General features: G+C 41.5%; 2 protein-coding genes across 4 annotated transcripts in view; one reads left to right on the top strand and one right to left on the bottom strand.

Annotated features, from left to right (window-relative positions):
• The window catches only part of tax1bp1b (Tax1 (human T-cell leukemia virus type I) binding protein 1b), a 23,924-nt gene extending 18,504 nt beyond the window's left edge, over positions 1-5,420 (top strand). The window contains exons 14-17 of one of the 3 annotated variants that reach the window (XM_054781829.1): positions 1,281-1,476; positions 2,917-3,080; positions 3,518-3,603; positions 3,868-5,420. In XM_054781829.1, coding sequence (XP_054637804.1) covers positions 1,281-1,476; positions 2,917-3,080; positions 3,518-3,603; positions 3,868-4,066 — 645 coding nt within the window. In that variant the 3' untranslated portion in view covers positions 4,067-5,420. The remainder of the gene's footprint in view (positions 1-1,280; positions 1,477-2,916; positions 3,081-3,517; positions 3,604-3,867) is intronic. The other 2 variants (XM_054781830.1, XM_054781828.1) reach the window with 2 other exon arrangements.
• jazf1b (JAZF zinc finger 1b) lies at positions 4,512-26,013 on the bottom strand. The gene is made up of 5 exons (XM_054781831.1): positions 25,801-26,013; positions 15,058-15,130; positions 10,172-10,368; positions 9,842-10,011; positions 4,512-6,079 (listed from the first exon to the last, which is right to left on the bottom strand). Exons 1-5 carry the CDS (start codon positions 25,913-25,915, stop codon positions 5,903-5,905), a joined length of 732 nt encoding a protein of 243 aa, XP_054637806.1. The 5' UTR covers positions 25,916-26,013; the 3' UTR covers positions 4,512-5,902.

Genomic DNA, 26,013 nt, shown 5'->3' with positions numbered 1-26,013 from the left:
ATGCGAAAGCAAAGTGTCCGGGAAGTGGCGTGCATGCGCAAAAGCACGACGTTACACTCATTTCCTTGTGTTTACGGAAGAAAAGATTGCTACGGTGTGTGCTCCCCTTAACGTGTTGCAATTTCAAGGATTTTGTGCAACGGGAGTCAATATTTTCTTAAGCAAATGATTCCATGCAGGAGATGAAGAAGGAGGGCAAGAGTTTGGGCTGTGGCAGTTTGTGTACAACTTGCTGCAACGTCTGTTCTAAAGGGGTGTGTGGGTTGCAGTAGCCGCTTCAGTTACTGATTTTTCAAAATCATTTTTGACTGACAAGAAGAACTTTTGCCTACATGAATGGTTGTTTGTCTATATGTGCCCTGCCATTGGCTGACGACCAAACCAGGGTGTACCCTGCCTGTCGCAGGGCACATATAGACAAACAACCATTCACACTCACATTCATACCTATGGACAATTTAGAGTCTCCAATTAACCTAACATGCATGTTTTTGGAATGTGGGAGGAAACCGGAGTACCCGGAGAAAACCCACACACGCACGGGGAGAACATGCAAACTCCACACAGATGCCCAACGGAGATTTGAATCCAGATTTTCCCGATCTCCCGACTGTGTGGCCAACATGCTAACCACTAGGCCACCGTGCGGCCGTGAAATAATTCAGCAACTTTTGAATCGATTCAATAACTTTTTATCCAAAAATTCAACCAACCTCTAGACCAAATACTATCAAAGGTACAGTAAGTGTCAAGTCTTACCTGTGAAAGGTTATTTCCTGGGATTTGGTTTGGGCAGTAATGAATGAGGCATCTTTTCCACTCCAACTCCTGCCACATCCAATATGGAGGCAACCTTGGTGTACGGCTCAGCGTAAGAAGGAGGAGCGAATCAACTGTATTTTAGAGGTTCACTACAACTCCCATGACCGCTACATACCCAGAAGACGATGACGTCACAGACAAGCAGACTGAATCGAGTAACTTTTAACGTCTTTATCATTAAAAGTGCTAAAAAAACCCCACACATCCATATAAAGTCTGCCACGCTTAAATCCAATGCTTTATTTCCTAGTATCGATGCAATGGATTGATTACCTTTTAAACAATGTTAGATGGATATATATGTCGTCCTGAATGGAAACTTGACAACCCAGACCGATGTAGATGAATCGTAGGAATATAAATCAATGCATTGATGTAGTAAATGAATGGTTGAACCCCTACTGTATAGTCATGCATCCTGTCTTGGGTGTTGTTGAATCCTGCCTTTCTGTTGCCAGGAGCTTCAGAAAAACATGAAGAAGGGCGAGCAGGTGGCCAGTGGGAAAACCAGTTTGGAGAATGTTCAGTCCAGTGTGCCTTTATTCCTGCAGTACCCCGTCCCGTATGCCCAGGATGCCCCCACCCCTCTGTTGGTTTCTCAGAGCCCCTCAAAGCTGCACTTCAGGAACCCATACACCATCCCCGACTCAAAAGGTTTGTTCATGTCATCTTCACAAGACAAGAAGACACTGGAATTTTGAAAGTTGAAGGCCCCAGATGTCACGGAGTGGCATGGCTCATGGGTAGAGTGGTCGTTTCCCAACGTGATGGTTGCTGGTTCGATCCTCAGTGCCCCTGTGTCCATGTCGAGGTATCTTTGGTGAAGATACTGAACTCCTGACCCTGTGCTATCAGGAGGTGAATGAAATAATATGTATACAGTACAAGTGAGAGTCGACTATGACAACATTTTATGGAAAAAATACCTCTACAGCACACAGAAGTAGTAGTTCTGTGAAGTAAGCATTGAAAGACTCCAGCGTACGCATCGTTGCTTGTTGTCAAGAGTTAAAAGTACAGTCAGTGGTTCACTTCTTTTTACACTCGTGTGGTCATTAAAAATGTTCAAATTTGACAAAAACTGACCCGACACACCTTCTATTTACGACCTCTACGTTGGTTATTAAAGTTAAGACAATTTTGTTGCGTTTTGACATTTGAGTAATAACAGCGGTTCGCTTCTTCGTACACTTGTTTGAGATTTAAGAACGTTAAGTACACTTGATAAAGGTTTTATGACGGTGACAGCTTGGCTCTGGAACTGATTGATTCAGATTGGTGTGGTAAGAAAGGAGGTCAACTAGCGTCCTGTAGCCGATAGTGTTTATTTGTTGAGGCTTCCCCGTTTAGATACTGTATGTGTTTGTAGCCTATTATTTACATATTGACCGCAATTAATTTGAAATACAATATCTATCAAATATAACTTTTTACTACACTTTATTTTGAAAAACATTCACTGGAGTCACCTGTCTACCCTGTTGGCACTTGACAGATAGGGAGTGGAAGAAAAGGCTGAGAGAAAGGCATTTAAAGTCAATTAATGCATTTGTTGTTCAAGCCTGTGAAAACGCCCCTAATGTTGACATATTACCAACAGTAAATTTAAATATTAAAAAAAAAAAAATTCTGCCACAGCGACGCAGCAGCGGCACAACACAGCGGCGGCCGTCCGCATCCCATGCAGCCCACAACCACGGCTTCAAAAAAATCCAAGTGGAAACCCTGGAGTGCACACTCCCCTGCCCCCAGCACACTTACAAGAGGCGGTACTAGGCCTGGGCGCAAGTGCTCATGCATGGGCACATGCGCACACTACACATACGTCATATAAATGCCATCTCTGCTACTAGGTAGTTTTGGTAAGCACCACCTTGCACAGTCGAAAAGTGTCAATACAGCGTTGTGTTATGAAGTGACGGCACAATCAACCTGAATGCTGCAGAGCTTAGACCTGAACATGCAAGCACAATTAAGAGTGTAGTTAGTCTACCAGTGAGTATACACAGACTATGAATCCATTATGTCACAATGGAATGCAATGGTAAGCATCTTATTTCACTGTAGCTATATCTCTGAATGTGCTCCCTGCAGACGACGACGATGATGACGAGTCAGATGAGCAGCTGCTTCGTCTCCCCCCTGTGGGCCCACCCTCCTGGGACAGCAACGTGGTGTGTATCCAACCCACCCGCAATCAGGCCCGGCCCGAAAGCCACGAGGACTCTGAGGATAAACCGAGCAACAACAATAACAATGTAACAACCCGTCCGCATGTATTTGAAGTTGGATATTCACATACTGCGTCTCACATTTCAGCAGGCTTTTTTTTTTATATCCTCTCAAGAGACAATATGAGAAAAATGAAACTTGGGAATATTTACTAGCCACTAAGTATAATTAAACACAGCTGTTATTGTCTAAGTAGCCGGCGATGTCGCAGTACATGTTGGAATTCATATTTCCCTCAATGAACCGCAACTCCCCAGTGCCGGCAGTACTCATGCAGCCCCAGATCATGATGCTGTTGACATGCAGGACCCATTATCTTGATGCTCACTTGTGTTGTCAGCTATTTAGACAATAATGGCTGTGTGTTTAAAAATGCTTGCTGAAATTTGAGGGCTGTACTCATTTTTGTGTGATAGCATGTATGAGTTGTATTAGTTATTAATGTATTTTTGTTGCTTCTCAGGTTAATGTCAATGAAAAGTCCACCACAACAGAACCCCCCATCCCATTTGTGAACGACGGACAAACTCCTTTTTGCTTTGATCACAGGTATAACACGGCCCCGCTGTCATAAATACCCCTGCAGCCTAACCTTTTCCATAAGCTGCGCATTATAACATGTGTAACGTGTTTGTTCTGCCGCACATGCACTCCTTTGTGCAGAGTGGGGGGAGCAGAGTGGGGGGCCACCCACGTTGCATCAGACAGACGCTCTTTACTAGCTTGTGCTCCTGCTTTGCCCACGTCATCACTTGCCTGCCTGCTCACAAAACAGCCTTTAAATAATGAACGTGTGTGTGTGCGTGTGCGCAGCATGGACATGAAGCGGTGCCCGCTCTGCGAGGTCATCTTCCCACCCAACTACGACCAGTCCAAGTTCGAGGAGCACGTGGAGAGCCATTGGAAAATCTGCCCCATGTGCAGCGAGCAGTTCCCGCTGGACTGCGACCAGAAGGCGTTCGAGAACCATGTGCTCACCCACTTTGACGGCCACATGCTCAACTTCGACTAATCAGCGCAGACGTGGATATTCTTGCCGCGCCCTTTCTCCTTGCATGCAACACGGTGTGAAGGTCCATCCTTGCTTTCATAGAAAACAAAATGATTTAATCTGTGTACATTGTAAGAATACGCAATCAGTAACCTTTTCTTTTTGACTTCAATTTAAATCCAGTTAACAAGGCACGCGAAAACAGCGTATATTTCGTGCAGCAAGACATTATTAAACACATTTATTTTAGAATAATTCTAAGCCTTGATGCTGGGTGTATGATTGGGTTTTTTTTTTCTATCTTTGTTTAGTATTTTTGGTCATATCATTATTCAGTCATTGCATGCTCGAAGCTTCTGTTCAATTCCCCCACCTGACCAGGTTTTATTGCTATTAAGTTATTTTATCCATAAACTTGTTTTACCTGTTAAGTGAACCAATAAAGTTTGAAACATGAGAACACGTTTTTATTCCAAACATAACAAAAGTTTACACGAAGCAGCTTTTTTTTGAGGAAATACAACACCAGTCAGTATTTACCTCCTTTACATAAGTTTTTTTTTTCTTCCAGAAACATATGAAAATATAATTTAATGCACTTGAAGCGTAACACATTCACTGTACACCTATTATTAAAAGACATCTGGCAGTACAATACTGTCACAACTCTCCATTAAAATGCAAACATCCATGCCATGCAGTGAAAAATAGATTTTGAAACATGATTGGTGGCAACGTCAGCACTTTTTCATTTTACAATGAAAACTTGTACAAAGAGCTCCAGAATTGCTTTTATAACAGCTTCACAAGCCTCTAATGCAGGGGTGTCCAAACTTCTCCCACCGAGGGCCACATACAGAAAATTCTTCAAAGCTATTTGAACAAAATAGTCACATTTTCACATTTCTGTGACCAAGAAACGTAATATCTAATACATCTTAATTACATTTTCTGAAGGACCAAAAACGTTGTACTTTGGACACCCCTGCTGTAACACGTGTTTACCTCCACTGTCATGATCTGGAATGGTTGACAATTCAAGGCGAGGACAAACATCACAAGACTAGAAACACTGGAATTTTGATGTACATTCTGCAAAGTGCCACTTAACAGTAGCTTTTGTATACTTTTACTGCATATTTACATAATATGTATACATCAGGAATGTGAGGTTGGCAAAAATGCTCATTTGTTGGCAACTTGTTGAGAGAAAAAAAGTGCTTGAATCCCGCACTACAATGTAATGAGGAGAAAACTACTTCGGTATTAGGAATGTGTTTGTGAAAATGACGCAAAATTATATCAATGTGGGTTTGAACACTTAGAACATGTTGCTGAAATGCTTGCGAACGTCACCTGAGTTGGGTGATGTACAAATAAAAATATGGCCACAATATTAGGCACACGTACTAATGTTTCTTGTGGTTTTCAGCGGTGTCAAGCTGCAATGCATTCAAATGATATGTTGATGTCATTCATTATTGTGCAAGTGTACCTAATGTGGCCTTCAAAGGGGGTCCAATTTGGCACATGGTACACTGACAAAGGCATCATGATGGTATCTTATGCTTGAATGGAAAAACTAACATGATTTCTTTCGCCAACAAGCACCTATAGGTCCAAAAAAAAAAAAAAAAAAATCTACATTTTCAATGCTTGAATGTGCAAACTGCAAAACTGTGACCTACTTTAAGAATCAACATCAGCGCAAAAGAATACTATCCATTTTAAAGCATGCAAATAATGATGAAATAGTGTCACAGTGTAGCAAAGTGAACAGAAGAAGAAACAGCATCTGCTGCTGGTGATGGTGGATGTTGGGAAGAGCGCTCGCCTGCTCCCTCCCTCCCTCCATCCCTACTGCTGCATCTTGCGGATGATGTCAGTGGAGATGGGCGGGTGGAAGTTAATGGTGTGGTGGCGGAGACCCTGAGATGTCTTGTAGCTCTTCCCGCAGCGGCACTTGAAGGGTTTGCGGACCCTTATCTGGGTCCGGTGGCCGTTCTTGGCGTGATATTTAATCCCGTTGACATTCTGGGAAGAAGGATGGAGGACGACATGTACTTACAACAAAGTGGATGTCAGCTGCACACGCTCGAACAAGAGAACATGTAAATACTCTCCTGATGAAAATCTTAAGCCCTGTTGAAGAATTGCAAGAATTTACATTTTGCACTGTTAGAGCTTAAGAAGGTTCTAAGTAGAGCTTCAAAATGCAAAAAGAAGAAATGGTAGTGAGATAAAACATTTTTTTTGTGTAAGCAATTTATTCCAAACAAGCATTAAAGCGTTCATCAGCTGATCAAAAGTTTAAGACCACAGCCTTTTTAAGACAAAATCTTGGCAAAAATGCAGTTTCAATGTCATTTTCTGTCAGGTATTCCCACTGTCATGATCTCTTGATGGCAAAGGCAAAAAAGCTTTCTCTCTTTGGAACACTGTGAGATTGTTGAGTTGCATAAGCAACGCAGTGCGCCCTTGCTGCTGAGGTTGGACGCAGTAATGAGCGCCACACACGGGAGGCGACAAGCGACTGCGATTGGTGAAACTCACTGCCAACGCGTAGCAAGCCATGCGCACGGGAGGCGATGAGCGGCTGCGACCAGCTGCGATGCGTTCACATTGTATCAGTCTCCCACGGTTTTGACTGGCTGTCAATGTGGAGGGAATTTGGGGGTATCAAAGGAGTTCAGAGGAGGAAAAGCGGCCGGTGTTGATCCGAGTACTCTTGCTAGTACTGGATCTTGCTAGCATTGAAGATAAACTTACATAAATGTCCGTGTAAATTCATGTTTAACTCACCCGATATGTTTACTCAGGCGCCAACGAGTTCCCATGCCGCCTCTTTTCTTTTTATATTCTTTTTTACAAGTGTCAAACAGCTCTGGGAAATCTGACATGGCAAGTATTACTTTTTCCTCCATGTTTACCTGCAAGTGCGTGCTGATTAGCATCCTGTCCGCTCATTGGTCAAGTAACGAAACTCCCGCTGATTGGTCCTCATCTGGGCGACAGCGATGAAAACTTGAACATTTTTCAACTTTCTGGGATCGCATGGCAAGCCAGCATGTGCACGATGACATGCACGAGCACACACTTTCACATGCACGAATTGCGCGTGTCGCTTGGACGGACGGTGACTCGCGATAATCGCACTATCGCTCAGGTTCCATTGAAAATGAATGGAGGAGAGGCGACGTCGTCTCCCGTGTGTGGCGACCATGAGACAGTCATTTGAAACGTCTTAAAAGATCCTGTGGGTGATGGAACAAAAAAGTCAAGTGGTAGACCCAAACAATGTCACCAGGCCTGGGTGGGGCCATTCTCGGCACAAATGAAGGATGTTACTGGTAGCGAGTGCAATCCAATTACCCTTCAGATGGCATCTGCAGGAGAAGGCTTTTAAGAAGAAAAAACGTCTTCAAAGGCTTAGTCACCTTCAATGCCACAAAAGTATCTGTTTGGAATTCGCACGAGAGCTTCAAACACGAGACGTTGAAAGATGGAAGAAAGTTTTATTCTCTGATGAGGAAAAATGTAACCTTGACGGTCCTGAGGGCGTCCAACGTTACTGGCATGACAAGGAGATCCCACCTGAGATGTTTTCCACAAGGCACAGTGGAGGGGCGGGGGGGTCCATCATGATCTGGGGTGCTTTTTCATTCAATGGAACACTGGAGCTTCAGGTTGTGCAGGGGCGTCAAACGGCAGCTGGCTATGTGGGGATGTTGCGGGGGGCATCCCTCATGACTGAAGACCCTCGTCTGTGTGGTAATGACTGGCTTTTTCAACAGGACAACGCTGCAGTTCACAATGCCCGCCTGACAAAGAGGAATAACATCACTCTTTTGGATCATCCTGCGTGTTCCCCTGATCTAAATCCCATAGAGAACATTTGGGGATGGATGGCAAGGGAAGTTTCCAAAAATGCACATCAGTTCCAGACAGTGGATGCCCTCGGTGAAGCCATCTTCGGCACCTGCAGCAACATTCCCACTTGCCTCCTGGAAACACCGGCATCAAGCATGCCCAAACCCATCTTTCAGCTGATTAACTCAGTACATTTTATTTCTATTTTAAGCAGGTTCCTGGGGTTTTATTGAGCTATGCTCTTAAACTTTTGTTCAGCTGATGAACCGCCTATTTCACTTTAATGCTTGTTTGCAACAAATGGCTGGCTCTAAAATGTTTTTGTCTCTAAGCTCTACTTACAACCCCCTTAAGATCCAACAGTGCAAAATGTAAATTCTTGCAACTTTTCGCCTGGTCTTATAATTTGGATCAGGAGTGTAGTACATAACCAGCATGTGTTACCATTTATTCAACAAAATGCCTTGCAAAATTGAAAAAGAATCATAATCTTACTCACTAAAAACACACTGGTCATAATATGAATCAAAGTTTTATATCGTAAGATTATGAGAATACATCCGTAAAGCTCTGAGAATAAAGATTAAAAAAAGAGAAAATGTCGGAATGTTACAAGAAAAAAAGTTGTATTTTTCAGGGATTCTTTGATTATGAGAATAATTTGATTTTACAATATTACCACTTTTGTTTTTGTTATATTATGAATTTATTCTTGTATAACATTTTCCTCCTAATATAAAAAAATTACTACGTTATCTTTACAACATTATGACTTCATTTGTATAAAACGAGGATTTTTTTCTTGTAAAATTATGACTTTATTCTTGTAAAAATGGAAATGTTTTTCTTGTAATAGCAACAATTTATTCTCGGAATATTAGAAGTTTATTTTGTACAATGAGGCACTTTATTCTGAAATTCATGACTTTATTCTTGTATAATGAGGACTTTTTTTTGCACGTAATTTTATTTTATGTTGGGAAGAAATTATGACATTTTCGACCTAATATTACCACTTTTTTCTTGCAACATTATGGATTCATTCTTGCAACATGAGGACTTTTTTTCTAATAATATTACTTTATTTTAGCTAATTTACTCTTGCAATATCCTAACTTTTTTTTGTACAGTGAGGCCTTTTTTTCCCCTCTTGTACTATGACCACTTTATTCTCAAAATATTATGACTTAATTCTTGTATGATGAGGATTTTTTGCTATAATTTGACTTTACTTTGGTTAAAAAAATTAGGAAATTTTTGTCCTAACATGACCGCTTTATTCTTGCAACATGATGAATTTATACTTGCGACACGAGGACTTTTTTCCTAATAATATTACTTCATTTTAGCTAAAATTTTTGTTTCAATATTACAACTTTACTCTTATAATATTATGACTTTAGTCTTGTAAAATTATGGGCTTTTTTTCCTCATAAACTAATTATTCTTGTAAATATTGAAATGTATTTGTTGTAATAATACTAATTTTTTCTTGCAAAACCATAACATGTTCGGCCCTTGGCCCTTTTTCTTGTAAAATTACCACTTTATTCTTGTTATGACTTTATCTTAGTCAATTGTGGACTTTTTCCTCAGAAAAATGATAAGTATTTTCACAAAAATGTATACTTTTTTCCCCTCATGACATTCATGTAAAATAATATTAATTACTTTATTCTAATAATCATTTTATTGCTGTATAATGAGGACTTTATTATTATTATTATTATTTTTTATTCCTCGTAATAATTAACACTTCTTTCTCATAACTATAAAGAAAATGCACAACTTTTTTCTTGTTTCATTCTCATAAAATTAGGACTTTCTATTCGCTGGATAGGCAATAACATTCCATGCCTTTCTTCCAATAGTGTTATAATTTTTTTGTCAAGGTCAGTCAAATAAAGTAAAGAGGTAAGCCCAAACCTTGTATCTCTTTTTACAGCCTGGGACGGGACAGGCGAAGGGCTTCTCGTCCCCTCCGTTCATGCACATGGAGCTGAGGATGGATTCTGAGCTGATGGCGCTCTCTGTGGTCCACGACTCGTCGCTGTCGGACTCCTCAAAGTCTACATCCTCTTCGTCGCACTCGCTACCTGTGTAGGAAATCAAAAGACGAGAATTGGGACCCTTGGGGGACAAGAAGCCGTGCTCACTGGTGGCTATAAAACAAGTGTGAATCCACCGTATCATAGAGTGACGCATGGAAGGGATTAAAGCTTTAGTTGGAATGGGAATGTGGAGATGGCTGAGTACCTGTGGGCGTACTGCTGCGGAAGGATGAGGAAGGGGTGATGGGAGGTGTGACGGGAGGAGTGAGGTTTCCGCTGGTGTGGCGAGGTGGAGTGGACACGCTGGTGCGACACAGGCTGCCCGTCAGAGAGAGAGACAACTTGGGCAGCATCTTCTTCTTCAGCGCCTCATGCTCTCGCCTCGCAGCTTCCGTCATGAACCTGCAGCCAAAGGCGCGGGACCAAAATCACACTTTGACAAGATAAGGACAAAAGACTCGAGACACACAAGCCACATTCATTCACACAAATAAGTTAAATTGCAACAATTTAGAGCTCCAGAATTGAACATTTTACATGAACATGCACACAAACAAAGCAGTTAGCTGACTTTGCCACAATAAAAAGATGCTAATATGGTACAAACACATAAAAACATGCTTTGTAATGTCGAAAGGAGAACAATGTGTCTTTATTTCCAAAACAACTCAAAATCTTCATAACTCAACAATTTAAGTTGATTTAAACATGTGTTTTTAGTCCAATGAGTCGGGAAAAAAAAACAAAAACACATCTCCAATCCCATAAAAAGACGTCGACAAGGGGTTTATGGACAGTAGGTTGAAGTGCTTGTCATAAAAATTGTTAAAGCAAAAGTGGAATCAGCAAATGAAGTGATAACCACACCAACATGTGTTCACGCAGGCTGGGAGGCAGCGGCTCTGAGAGCTTCAAAAAAACACGACTCCTTATCAAAGCTGACTTGACACAGTAAACTGCCTACCAGCTACCAAATCCTAATGCAGCTCCTCTTAACGACTCACCAGATGACATCGAAACATGTTGGTACACACAACCTTTATAGACACGCACACACACGCAACAACAACAACAACAACAACCCCCCCCCCCCGATCAAAATCTTAAGACCAGTTGAAAAATTGCTAGAATTTGCATTTTGCACATTTGGATCTTAATGAGGGTCTTAAGTAGAGCTACAATATGCAAAAGCAAGAAGGGGGAGTGAGACAAAAGGCACTTTGAAAAAGTAATTTATTGAAAACAACAATTAAACTGAAATAGGCAGTTTATCAGCTGATCAAAAGTTTAAGACCATTGCTCAAAAAATAACAAAAAACTCTTAAAACCAGAACAAAAAATGTTCTCAGTAGGACTCAGTAATGAGTAGCTCCACCGTTCTTGTTAATCACTTCAAAAATTGACTTGGGCATGCTTGATGCGAGTGTTTCCAGGAGGCTAGTGGGAACATTGCTCCAAGTGGTGAAGATGGTTTCACCAAGGGCATCAACTGTTTAGCGCTGTGTATTTAACTGCTGTTTACATCCCACCACGAGCTAACAACGCTAACGCACTAGGCCTCCTGCATGACATCATCGATAAACACGAGACCAAACACCCAGACGCTGTATTCATTATATCTGGCGATTTCAACCACTGTAACCTCAGGACTGTCCTCCCCAAATATTACCAGCATGTGAGCTTTCCCACAAGGGAAAATAACATCCTGGACCAAGTCTACAGCAACATGAAAGGTGCTTTGAAGGCTGTTCCAAGACCCCACTTTGGAAAGGCTGACCACATCTCTATATTCCTTTATCCAACATACAGACAACTTCTTAAAAAAGCTCCCCCTGTACGTACAGCAGTTAAAGTATAGAATGAAGAAACTGATCAAGTACTTCAGGACTGCTTTGGCTGCACAAACTGGGATGTGTTTAAAACTGCAGCGGGGAGGGAAGATTGTACTGTTGATTTGGATGAATATGCTTCTGCTGTTACTGGCTACATTAGCACATGCATAGAGACTGTTACCACCACCAAGTATTACAGAAAATACCCTAACCAAAAACAGTGGATGAACTGTGATGTAAGGGCTAAGCTACGTGCTCGTTCGACTGCATTTGTCATGGGCACCGCTGATGACTACAAAAAGGCCAGATATGACCTGAGGAGGTCCATACGGGAGGCCAAAAGACAGTACAGACAGAAGCTGGAGGGCTACTATTCCACCTCAGACCCTCGGCGCATGTGGGCGGGGCTCCAGCACATCACAGACTATCGACAGCAGAGTAGCGTAGCCACGTCCAGCCAAACCACACTTCCTGATGAGTTGAATGAGTTCTATGCCCGCTTTGACACCCAAACTCCTGATGAGCAGAGAGGGTGGCTGAACCTGGGGAGCACACAGGACTCACCTCTCATGGTGACATCAGCTGATGTGCGCAGGGTTCTAAACAAAACAAACCCATGAAAAGCAGCAGGGCCAGACAACATCTCAGGACGTGCACTTCGAGTTTGCTCATCAGAGCTAGCTGATGTGCTTGCTGACATGTTTAACCTGTCGCTTGCACAAGCATCTGTACCGACATGCTTTAAGTCCACCACCATAGTGCCCGTACCCAAGAAGAGCAACGTGACCTGCTTGAATGACTATCGCCCTAAAGCACTCACTCCTATTGTTATGAAGTGCTTTGAAAGAATAGTCATGACCCACATCAAAAAGAGCATCCCGGCGGCAACTGTGGACCCTCTACAGTTTGCATATCGCCAGAACCGGTCCACAGACGATGCAGTCAACACTGCCATCCACACAGCCCTTTCTCACCTACAGGGCCAGGACACATACGTCAGAATGCTATTTATAGACTATAGCTCTGCTTTTAATACAGTCTGCCCCCACAAACTCACAAATAAGCTCCTCACACTTGGCCTGTCTCCCTCCCTCTGTAACTGGGTGTTTAACTTTCTCACAGGCAGGCCCCAGTCAGTCAGAGTCCACAACCGCACATCCAGCTCAAGAATTGTGAGCACTGGGACCCCACAGGGGTGTGTGCTGAGTCCACTCCTCTACACGCTCTTCACCTACGATTGCGTGGCCTCCCAGAACAACACCAGCATCATTAAATTTGCGGATGACACTACAGTCATTGGCCTGATCACTGGTGGTGTTGAAACATCATACAGAAGAGAGGTGGCGGACCTCATAGCTTGGTGTCGTGATAACAATCTCCTTCTCAATACGGATAAGACTAAAGAGATGATCATCGACCCAAGAACAAGGGCAAAGGAGCCGCATAGACCCCTGTTTATTGATGAGACTGAGGTGGAGAGGGTGAAAACCTTCAAGTTCCTTGGCACACACATCAGCGAGGACCTCACCTGGTCTCACAACACCCAACAAATTCTGAAGAAGTCCCAAAGGAGACTGTACTTCCTGAGAAGACTGAGGAAATTTGGCATGCCCACCACAATCCTGAGTTGCTTCTACAGATGCACTATGGAAAGTGTCCTTACCACCTCCATCACTGTTTGGTACGGTAACTGTACAACACGTGATAGGAAGGCACTCCAGCCTTCAAGACCAAGATCAAGACCTCACAGAACATTGTTGGGGTAGCCCTCCCCTCACTGCAAGACATTTATAAATCTAGAGTCCTACGCAGAACACACAACCTCATCAAGGACAGCACACATCCACAACACTCATTATTCAAACTCCTACCGTCAGGCAGACGCTACAGGAGTTTGAAGTCCAGGACCACAAGGCTGGCAAACAGCTTTTACCCACAGGCCATCAGGCTCCTCAACGAAGCACTCGCACACGCCGCACGCAACACACGCACACACTCATAGCACTTTATTTATTTATTTATTTATTTATTTGTATTATTTACTTGTATTAATGTCTCTTCTGTTGTTGTTGCTTAATTTATTGGTATATATGTTTATGTGTTTATGTTTCTTATGTTCTTATTCTTTCATTTGTTTTCTTTCTTTTCTTGGGAGAATGAACAGAATAAGATTTTCATTGCATAGTAGAACTGCTGTTTTGCTGTGCACATGACAATAAAACTCTCTTGATCTTGATCTTGATCTTGATCTTGAACTGTCTGGAACTGATGGCCATTTTTATAAACTTCCCTTGCCATTCATCCCCAAATGTTCTCTATGGGATTTAAATGAGGGGAACATGCAGGATGGTCCAAAAGAGTGATATTATTCTCCCTGAAGAAGTCCTTGCTTATATATATATATATATACTGTATATATATATACACACACACACACACACACACACACACACACACATTCAAACTGGACGCCGACCTGTTTATAGAGGCCACCTGCCCATAACGGCCACTTTTGCAGTCTCCCTCTAGTGGCCGCTATAGACAAGTTTGACTGTGTATATATATATATATATATATAAATACACAGTCAAACTTGTCTCTATTTTTTCTTGTGTTTTGCCTTATAAGTCCATATTTATACTGCTACAGTACATGCTTGACCGGCAAACCCATATTTATACTGGTACATGCTTGACCAGCAGAGGGCACTGTGACACTGCTAATGGGACCAACAGCTACAGGAAGACGAGGAAGAGGAGAGAGGAAGGCTAAGAGTTTTATGATACAACCCGAACACAGCGTATGATTAAAGTTATGAAGAGTTAATAGGCCTGCTTAATTCTACACCACCCACAGAACATTACCTCTTTTAGAAGAGTCTAACGACGATGACCATTTGTCCTTTTTTCAATAACTCCTCCTCCTCCTCCTCCACCACAACGACGTATGCTCAACCACTCCTCTTCAAAAGTAAATAACATTTATCATTACGTATTATTATATCACTTTTATTATTGTTTTTTTCATTAATTATCCTCGTTTAATATTACTACTGCATCCAAACTCATATTTACATACATACACATATACTGTATATGTATACATGTACATGTAGTACCTATATCATTGGTAATATTACCTTTTCCCCGACTTAAGAACAATTCGACTTAAGAATGGTCGTCTGGAACCAATTGTGTTCATTAGTTGGGGACTTATACACTTCACATTACACACTACACATATACACATGGATACATACCTGTTGATGTAGCTGAGGGCGACATAGGTGGGCTGCTGCTGCTCCTGCTTCTCTAGAAGGCGGGGATCTGTGTCTGAGCAAAGAGAAGAAAACAACACAGTAAATAGTACAGCCCTGGGGTGTCCAAACTTTTTCCACAAATGAATTTCTCTGAAATGTGAATTTCTCTTGGAGATCAATAAAGTATGTATCTATCTACCTATCTATCAGAAAGGGCCAAATGAGGATGCAAGGGTCATGTTGATATTTTTTACACCAACACATGTAGATATACTAAGAAGTTATACAGATGTGCCTCGCTTATCACGGTTAATTGGTTCCAGACCCGACCGTGACGTTCCACAACGTAGGATTCATGTTACTAAATGGAATACTTTCCAAAGTTAGAGCACAGAAACCCTGTTTGACTTTCTTATGACGTTTTTTTTTTTTATATCATCATTAGAGCTCTGTAGACATGAAATAACACCTCTATCGTCATCTTTACACTCCTTTCTTCTCAAATAATCCTTGAAAATTTTCTTCTCATAATATTTGGACTTTATTCCCATATATTGTAATTTTACCCCAAACTAATTTTCCAACAATTAAAACTTGTTTTATTTGTTTTTCAATATTATGACTTTTAAAAAGTAAAATTTTTTTCTTTAATATTTCAACTCTATACATTATTTTCCTCATGATATTACAAGTTATTTCTCATAAAATAGTGATTTTTCTCGTGACAATACGACTTCTTTCTCTTAATATTTGGACTTTATTCTCAGAAAATTAAAGCGTTTTTTTCCCCCCGTTTCTGCTGTTGTTCTTTTTTAAACTATTTTAACGTTATTCTCGTAATTATGACTTTATTCCCATAATATTTTGACTTTATTCTTGTAAAAATTTGAACTTTTTCCGCAACCTAATTTTCTAAAAATTACAACTGTATTTGCTGTTTTCTTTGTTTCTCATATTACGGCTTAAAAAAAGCAATGTCTTTTTCCTTTAATATTTCATCTTTATGCTACTACAATGACGTTATTCCTCCTCACAATATTACGATGTTATTCTTCCCGTTAGATGACAATTTTAATATTTTGACTTTATTATTGTAAAATTACTGCAGATTTTTCCATTTATATATATTGTTTACATTTTCTTGCTAAATTATAGTTTTAGAATGCGCCACGGGCCAATAAAAAAGCAGCCTCAGACCACAAATGGCCCCTGGGCCCCTACTGTATACAATGGTACATTATGGTATCTCACAAAAGTCAGTGCACCCCTGACATTTCATCAACCATTTTATTATACATCTTCTTAAGGGACAATACTGTAGAAATACTTTAGAGCAGTCCGTGTGCAGCTTCGAAGCAGTATAGATTGAGCATCCTGTGAAAATCTGGGGTGGGCGGATCAATCCAAGTATTGATAATATCAATACCAAGGGTGGTATCAGTATCAGATCGATACAAGCGTGATGAGATACATTTTTTTTAATTTGTGACATTGTTGATCTTACTATATTTATATACAATATAAGTCTGTGAATGCAGGAGACTTTGGGGCAAAAAAACAAAAGATATGAATGAGAGCCAATATTTTGTTTAGTTATTTTTGCACTATTAACTTAATTTTGCTCAAACTGCATGTAATAAAAGTCAATAATTGTATTATTTTATTGATATTGTTACATTGTCTCATATTGTTGTGGGCCGCACGGTGGTCGAGTGGTTAGCACGTTGGCCAACACAGTAACAGCTTGGAGATCGGGAAGACCTGGGTTCGATTCTCCCCAGAGCATTTCTGTGTGGAGTTTGCATGTTCTCCCCGTGTGCGTGTGGGTTTTCTCCGGGTACTCCGGCTTCCTCCCACCTTCCAAAAACATGCAGGTGAGGTTAATTGGAGACTCTAAATTGTCCATAGGTATGAATGTGAGTGTGAATGGTTGTTTGTCTATATGTGCGGGTGTACCCCGCCTGTCGCCCAAAGTCAGCTTCCCCTAATGAGGAAGAAGCGGTATAGAAAATGGATGGATGGTTCCTTCATTATCGTATGACTAGCTTTCAATAAACAACTCTGTATTTGTCTCCTTTCTTCCTCCGAAGTACTGTGCGCCCTGCGCTGATGAGGCGTATTTCTGAGTTTTAGACGAGGCTCTCACAGCATGTGCTTTTTTTTTTTAATTGAGCGCCGCTGTAAAAAAGTTGCACATGAAAGTTGTATTTCATAAAGAAGGTGAGAAACACTACTGAATTCAAGAAACAACTCATGATAAAAAACGAAGGTGGTGTCACGTCTTCAGTGAAGGTAACCTTTAATGTTCATTTATCCCTATTATTTGTCATTTATATGCATTCAGAATTGTTTTATGCGTGTAAAACTACAATTGTAAAACTGTAAACACATGTTTCGCGTTAACATTTTTGAGTCGACGGCTGACGACATCATAGACGTAGCCTGTTCCTGTTTCCATGTGGTGGTAAGCTAATTGGATGCTAACAAGGATGTTTTGTCTTTAAAAATATATTAAGAACACAGGTGGACTCACCCAGTGTATTAACAAAACAAAAAGATGCGCGCCATATTGTACGCTAACCGGAAATTATACGTAACCCGAGGCAAAATTATCGCGCAAATTTTCTACGTTAACCGAAAAACACAAAAACCGGGGCGGACACTAACGGAGGTTCCACTGTATCGTGAGAGGTAGAATATGTCCCTTGGCTCAATAACACTGGTACACTGAGTACCCTTCTAGTTGGAATTATTCTCAGTGATTTTGTCTGAGACCAAAACCATGAAATTATCCCAGCAGCGCACTTTGGCCATGTTTTCCTTTCGTTAGGTATTGTACAACCAGAGTACTACTATTCAACACAGCCTCCGCATTGCTCATTCATGATTTTAATGGGAGCCAGGCATCCACGTTGTCCAGCCGTGCTAAAAGCGCAACAATAGCCAATCTCCACACCCCGAGGTGAAGCAGGCCTGACTTCAAACGCTCCTCACAGCGGCGTCCACGTGGGAGAAGAGATGGCCCATAAAAACTTGAGCTTGCTGTGCAGCTCAGCCTCCCTGTCTACCTCTGACGGAGCCGTGAAAGACTGCTACCCCCATGTGGTTGAAAAACGTTGCTGGTTTCCATCTGCTAGCTCGTTTACTCACGGCAGCTTACAAACGCTTCAGGCTGTTGTACTGTAGATGATGCCAAGCACGATAAAGCTTCATGCATCTGCCACTAAACTGCCACATGGAGTTGATGTACATCAGTTGATTTTAGTAGAATGACACTTGTTTTGCATTGATACTACCTTTTCTGGACAAAACTAGAATCAATGCCATCAGATGAATCTAGTGCAAGCTGCTTTTCATTGACATACTGCAGGGTTTCCCATACATTCATTTATTTGTGGCGGCAAGCCAAAATTAAACTTGGACCTCTACAGAAGGAGTTGGCTCTACTTTTTATTTTATTTTATAGATTTTTTAGAATTGGTCCTATCTTCTCAGCCTCGCTCATAATCACATTATAATAGGACTGTCTGAGTGGCCTATCATTACAACCCCGTCCAATAGATGGCAACGTAACTGCATAGTCAGAGGCACTTCAGCTTGCTTAAGGAAACGCTACTTTCATATAGTGAGATATTGGATGTACAATGACTTGTACATTATCTGTAAAATCAGCACAGGCTTCCATGGAGCACAGGGAACATCATGAATGTTTTTTTAGTAGCCCATGCGTGTTATGAGGTGCACGCATACACGAAATTAAACCATCCAAAACTTAATGTTCTGTTTTTAAACATGGTTTAAAAATACGAGAGAATGTCAGACATTTGTTATGACACAAACCAAAAAGCTCAGTTCTACCCATCCACGCACAATGAGTTTTGCGTAACGGCCAATTATGCAACTCAGATGATGATGATGTCATCTAGCACGTGTACCTTTCTAAACATTTCAAAACAGAGCACTGTGATCTTTGTAAATGCGAAATTTCAGATACAGATTTTATACTGGCATTATGTATTGTGTACCTAACGAAGCATCCCATAATCTTTAAGTAGGGGACATCATGCGCTGATTGCCTGGCAAACCTCGCTGCTTGACTGATAATATACAGTTTTATGACACTGGCAGGTAAAGCTCTGAGAACAGCGCAAAAGCATGTATTTCATTAGCAGTACATGTCGTGAGAAGGACACCTTCCATCCACTGTCATGGAAAGACTGCCAAACGCTAGAGGCGGCTGAGAGAGTCGTGTTATGAGTGTTGAGCCCCCAGAAGATCACTAATGAGCCTCTGTGAGTGTAACGTCAGCCCGCTCAAACAGCAGTGGATCAATCTGTTCCCACACGCTGTAAATCACACACACCTCACTTGGGCACTGCGGAGATGGAAGGTCTGTGGGGACCAATTCCCTGCAGCTTTTGCTATTCTTTTGGGGGCCACCAGCAGTCATGGACCAGGACCAGGAGGGCCGGGATGACGGAGCCTCGAGTAGAGATGGGAACCTCTTTAATCAAACTGCACCGGTGGTCCACCTTGGTGGCCAAAATTTAGCAGGCCAGGAATGGGAGTTTTTTGTTAGAGGCTTAGCGCAGGTGAATGGGGTGGAAATAACTGATTCATTGATGGAAATGATTGATGAATCATGTCTTAAAGTGAGTGGTTTGGTGCCCCCTATCTTTTTCTGAAAAAATGCCTTCTTGTAAATGGGTCAGTACTGTATTGAAAGTTCATTTTCCTCCAACAGTCTATGTAGTATTAAGGTTACTTTTCAAGATGTCAGCTCAAGGATTGCGTGTGAGCGCACAAAACACACAATGTAATAACACTCCCGTTAGCGCAGGTATGACGGGGTGCAACAAGAACCCAAGTGGCCATCAACAAACCTTCCATTGGCAACGGGGGGGAAGTGACGCCTCTAACAAAGCCCTCCACGACCCTTCCCCCTGCATCGCCTACCCTCTCCTTCTCTTACTCACACACACAGACAAACACACACCTCTCATTTCCAGCATCGTCTGGCTCTCCCCGTCCTACCCTCAAGGCCAGATGCACGGTGGAGTAGGGCCGAGTCGCGAGCATTACGGTGACATGTTTATGGCGGCTGTGAGCAGCGGGGGGACACTAGCAGGAGTGGTGGCACAGGCGATTCATTATGATGTGGCCTCTCAGGAGGAAATGAAACATAGTAGTCCAGCTCCATGTGTACGCTGTCTGGCAAGTTACTGAATATACAAGAGGTACGTCAAATGAGCTGTCAAAAATATTCTTTTTAGTATGGGTACTTACTTTGCCATTTACGACACATCCATAGGCCGTCTTTTTTTCATACACATGCTTCAGGCTCCCCCTACAGTAGTGAAATGTAATTTATTTTCTTACAAAAACATCAATTTTTTAGCTACTGAGTGGCAACAACTGAGCTGCTAACCTTCCTAATCCAACCTTGTTGAACCTCAACGTGGTTTTGAAGCTGCTATTTTAAGGAAACATGATAAAACAGTGTTACTTTAAATGTGCACACAGTATTGGCTTTTGTTACAGGCGTTGTCAGCCATTAGCTTTTAACAGTACAGTCGTCCCTCGCCACTTTGCGCTTCAAATTTCCCATCTTCACGCTATCACGGTTTTTCAAAAATATATGAATAAATAAATTATGTTGTCTCGTGGTTGAATACGACCTGTTATTAGTCAAATATGTCAATTATTCAAATCTGCATATTTACACAAATGATCTGCATTTTTTGCCCAAATTAGGCATTTTCAAGCATAAAAATGGCCAATGGAACTAAAATACAAATATAAGGAATTCAGAAGACACACTCAAAGGCGGTGTGATGATAAGTAGTATTCTAACCTGGTCACTCGGTGTCAGTAATGTTACTGTAATGTTCGGTGAGACACACAATCACCAGACGTTATCACCGGAACAACAGGCTTTTATTGCAGGTCTGTATTATTTCACAATAGGCACAATAATCCCTAATAAAAATCCCTACTGTTGCGGCAGTTACCCACGCAAGGCTGATAATCAACTCGGAACGCTCGACGTCACTTCCGCCCGCCATTCTGTTCCCTTAGGGATCACATTTATAGCAACACACACAAACACGAGTTACATTATTTATGTCTTAAATGGCTTATTTGCTATTATTATGTCTACTATATTGGGTAATGCAAGTGTAATGGTGACTCTCGGGTTGTTATTTCATGTCTGGAGTGCTCTAATAATGTTAAAGACTTTATTTAGAAGGCCGTAAACATGTTTTCTATGCTCTAACAACGTAAATACTCCATTTATATAAATAAGGAATCCTACTTCGCGGAAATTCACTTATCACAGTCGGGTCTGGAACTAATTAACTGTCCTGCAATGAACTAGCGCGTGCTATCAATATGCGGTATGTTATGGCAGACATGGTAGCTCCCCCTTGGTCACACAGTCAGTGCACAGGAACAGGAGCAGTTGTGTCGGGGGATGGGGAAATGTAATTAGGCCCACCAGGTGCACAGATCAGGGAACTAGTTAGTGCTTTTCAAATTTATTACTTCCGCATGTTTTTTTTTTTCAGGGAGAGAGCACACAATCTTCTAAATGAGGCTTCAGTGATGACTGGCAACAAGCAGACTGATTGTTACCAAGCTTTGGGCGCTGCAGGCCATCAGCAGCACACGCATGCGCTCACGCACACGCGCAGGCTTTAATAAAACACTGGCAGCGTGCTTCTGCTCAATTTAGGACTGGTCACTTAGCAACAAAGCAAATATTTCAGTGAGCTTTTTCCTACATCACACGACTGGATCAATGAGGACATATTTTAATCTTATTACTTGATTTAGGCTGTGTTAGAGTTGAGTGAATATGTTTACAATATTGGTACATATCACCAGATTATAAGTGCCCCTTTTTCAGCTCTTACAGCTTCCAGTCCCACCATACTGGGATACTATTGTTATTTAACAAACAGAGTAAATAATTTTTGTAATAAAAAAAGTAACATATATAAATTAATCAGTAATTATTAATGGATACACAATTAATCCCGGTAAATTGCATTATACAAATGTAAATGGCATCTGTTCAAGTCTGTTAAAAACAAATGACTTTATAAAGCCACTTTTTTTTATTATTTAGGTAAGATTAAAAAAAAAAAAGAGACTACTTAGATCAATTAGTTACAGACCATATTTAATTAATTACAAATTTTTTATATCTCTTGGCAACAGTAGCAAAAATGACTACTTTGTGATTTTCCTTTCCTTTCATTACATTAAATTTTCTTTTACTTTATTCTGCCAATATCCATCCATCCATCCATCCATCCATCCATTTTCTATACCGCTTCATCCTCATGAGGGTCGCGGGGGCATGCTAGAGCCTATCCCAGCTTTTGCCAATATTACAATATTAATTTGATAAAATTACTACTTTTTTCATATTTTTTGCCCCTTTTTAGTGTGGCTCTAATACTTATTGGATCCCTATCCCTAAAGTACATTATACAGACAAAAGTATTGGGACACCTGGCCATTACAACAATGGAAAATGTCACAGGATTGGAGCGTGTGTATGGGAATCTTTGTCCATTCATTCAGAAGAACATCTCTGAGGTTGGATGTCACTGATGTTTGATCTCAGAAAGTTCCTCTAGTTTATCTAAAAGGTGTGTAATGGGGTAGAAGTGATCCAGTTCTTCCACTAGACATTTAAGGGCCCGCTTTGTGTACTGAAAAAAATGTCCAAAACCTCTTGGTAAGATAAAGGAATTAAATTTTCTTGTCATAGTCACATATAGTGTTGTTTAACTCACACTGAATGTTGAGCTACAATACAACACTGCTCAGAGAGCAACCTCAGCAGGGTAGCGCCACCTATTGTTTGTCAGCCTCACCAACCGTCTTATTGCTGTGGAACTTGGGAAGGAGAATGTTATTGCTTGTTTTCCAGGCACCTAATTACAAAGGAGAATGTGCTTCATGCAGCAGGCCACCAGATGAGGAGGAAGAGCGGCCAAATCAGGCACTGTAATTACGCTTCACAGGCACTTGGCACAGTGCGCGAGATCTCGCACTTCTTCGAGTGGGCACAGGCCAGCACACAAAGGAGGGGACTGGGGTGGGCTGCAAAGTTTTTCCACTCTGAGCAAACTAATTGCCTCATTATTCCCCAATAAGTCATTTTGAGGTGTTTTTCTTCCCTCCGCGACTAACACCTCAGACACACGCACAGCACACAGTGAGAGGGGAAAGGATATTAAAGCCATTCAAGCAACAAACAAGAACAACACAGGCAGCTGGGGCCTTGTCAGCTTCAATAATGAGACTGAAATATTAGATGGAGGCAACAGATGTAGGAACTAGCTGTTAAACTGTGAGCAAGGGAATTTACTCTCCGCATTACATGGCGCTAAAAGACATTGCCGTGTTTAGCACTTGCATTTTGCACTAAAAGCTGTGAATATTTTTTAGCTTTATTATATTCAGGCATAGAGAAACGTAGAAAAGTGGGTGCTACCTATAGGTGGCTATATTATACAGTATATCAAGTGAATAAACATGCGAACAAACATGATGAAGGCAGGTCACTAATGCTCTTCAGTACATTACACTGAAGAGCATTATCTATATCTATAACCAGAAATGCATGGTTGTTGGTGTCCACAATGTATTCCTGCAAGAGAAAGAGCTCTGCACTGTCACACATACACAAAATGTGAACCCCAGCTAAATAAAAACCTTATCTTTCAAGGAAGTGTTATTATTTGCTATTTTGATATCAGCCTTGTAGTAGAAGCAGATGCAACAGGTTTCCCAGGTTTGATATTGGCAATGAATAGATATTTTGAAAGAAGACACACCAGGGCTATCCAGCTCATAGCCTGGGTACCAAATTCGGTCCACAAATGTCATCAGACTAGCCCACAAGTTCAATTAAAAACTATGGTATCGCTAACATTTTTGCAGCACAATGGTCCCGTTATATAGAAGATCTTTGACTAACGTATGACACCATTAATTTGGTGAGGTAAAATTGTATTAATATTAAAGACAAAAAAGGAGTAATATTGAAAGACCCACTGAAAATGTGGCCCCGGGAATGTTGAATAGTCTTGCTGTATGCCAGGGGTGTCCAAACGTTTTCCACCGAGGGCCGCATACTGAAAAATCACAGGATGAGGGGGCCATTCTTTTATTTTATAAACACGCAAAAAACAATTAATGTAGATATGTTAAGAGCTTAAACACAATGGGTCCCCACCTACTCACAATTTAGCATTCTCGGCCCCGCATATTTCTTAAAAATCGATATAATTTTTGTAGGAAAAACCCGTCCATTCTAAAAGCCACCAAAATAGTCTGTTTTGCCACAGAAAACCCATTTCTTTCACCCTATGTCAGTAATAATTTCAAAATATGTGCTAATAAAGCATACAGTGCCCCACACACGTACGACCTAACATACTGTAGGTGTGAGATGGTGGAGCCCTGTGCAGCTGTCGTTACAAATCTAAGTCCTGAAATATTGCAGCAAGGTGACCACAAATTAATATATGATCGTAAGTCCTTAATGGAATTACAACATGCAAGCAGTGCGAAATTGCAAGAACGCATGCATCATCCTGGCCTGTTATCCAGAGTGGCCTGCGGAGCAGCGGAGCCGCATACAAACACTACCCGCTTAAGAGGGAGTCGAGGCGGCTCCACGGGAGGCAGAAGCATGGTTGCTGCAGTAGCCTGATGACCAGACTAAAGGGTAGACTGTGAGTTTGATGCCATCTGAATACTAGACCGTGATTCAGATTCCATCTGTTCTGATTCATCTTTTATCATCATTCGTTAGTGGCAAGTACGTATACATTTTACAATTTAAAATACAGTAATAAATAAAGTAATAAATAAAGTAATACTTGTGAGAGGATTATTATATGGCTTAGACTGTCAAAAATAACCATTTTATGGGTTTTATCCATTATTCGCAATTTTTTGCTATTCGCAGAACGTAACCCACGCAAATGTGTAATAGATGAAGCATATTATTATCAGTATTATTACCAGTAACCAGGACTAGTAGTAATATTTATAACATTTCAACTTTTTCTTGTTACATTATGCTTTTTAAATTGTTTTAACGTTTGCTTTTTTCTTGTCTAAATGTATCTTCAAAAATGTCCTGCTGGCCAGTAGCAAACAAGCTGCAAGTCACACATGACCCCTGGGCCTCACTTTGGACATCCCTGCTGTACTATACATGTAGCTACTACTATAGTACTATGTGGAAAATAAACAAACATCAAAAGTGACCATAACTTTAAAAAAGATGGCGATATACCGTAAGCATTAGTGAAACTGTGATGTCATCAACTTGTACTTCACTGTTTCAAATTTGAATGGAATCCCAAGAAGTTTAAATCAGCTTGATGTTCTGCGTGTCAACTACAGACACTTCCGGTAGTTCGGCTCGAGGGCCTCGCGCTGCACTAATGTTGCACGAGCCAGCAGACGCAACGTCACCAAGACATCTTCCTGTTAGAGTGACGATGTCGTCGCCTTGTAGCGACATATTTCTTCCCGGAGAAACGGCGTTAACGTCGTGGATGATGGACAGGAAGTACAGTAACAGCACACGAACACTGACACCACACCTAGCAACAGGGTTGTCAAGGCGCAGGAAGCCACCGGCTAGCCTAGCCGCTAAAGCTAGCTGGCCGCGAAGCTCGACCGCCGTGGCTCCCTGTGGGCTCTTACCGATGTGGTTATCCTCGATGTGCACGATGAGCTCGGCCAGAGAGTCGAAATGAAGTCCGCAGCTGCCGAACCTACAAGCGTTGGAGAAGAAAGAAGCAGCGGCGATGCCTGTCATGGTCGCTGCTGCATCGGTAATGCGGGCGCACAGCACACCAGCGGGCTGACGGCAGAAGGAGCGCAGCGGTGGGAACAGCTGGAGCGGCAAGCAAGGGG

Source organism: Dunckerocampus dactyliophorus, chromosome 7 (genome assembly GCF_027744805.1).
Source record: "Dunckerocampus dactyliophorus isolate RoL2022-P2 chromosome 7, RoL_Ddac_1.1, whole genome shotgun sequence".
In the NCBI taxonomy this organism is placed as follows: Eukaryota; Metazoa; Chordata; class Actinopteri; order Syngnathiformes; family Syngnathidae; genus Dunckerocampus; species Dunckerocampus dactyliophorus.
This window is presented reverse-complemented; position numbering and strand designations above follow the sequence as displayed.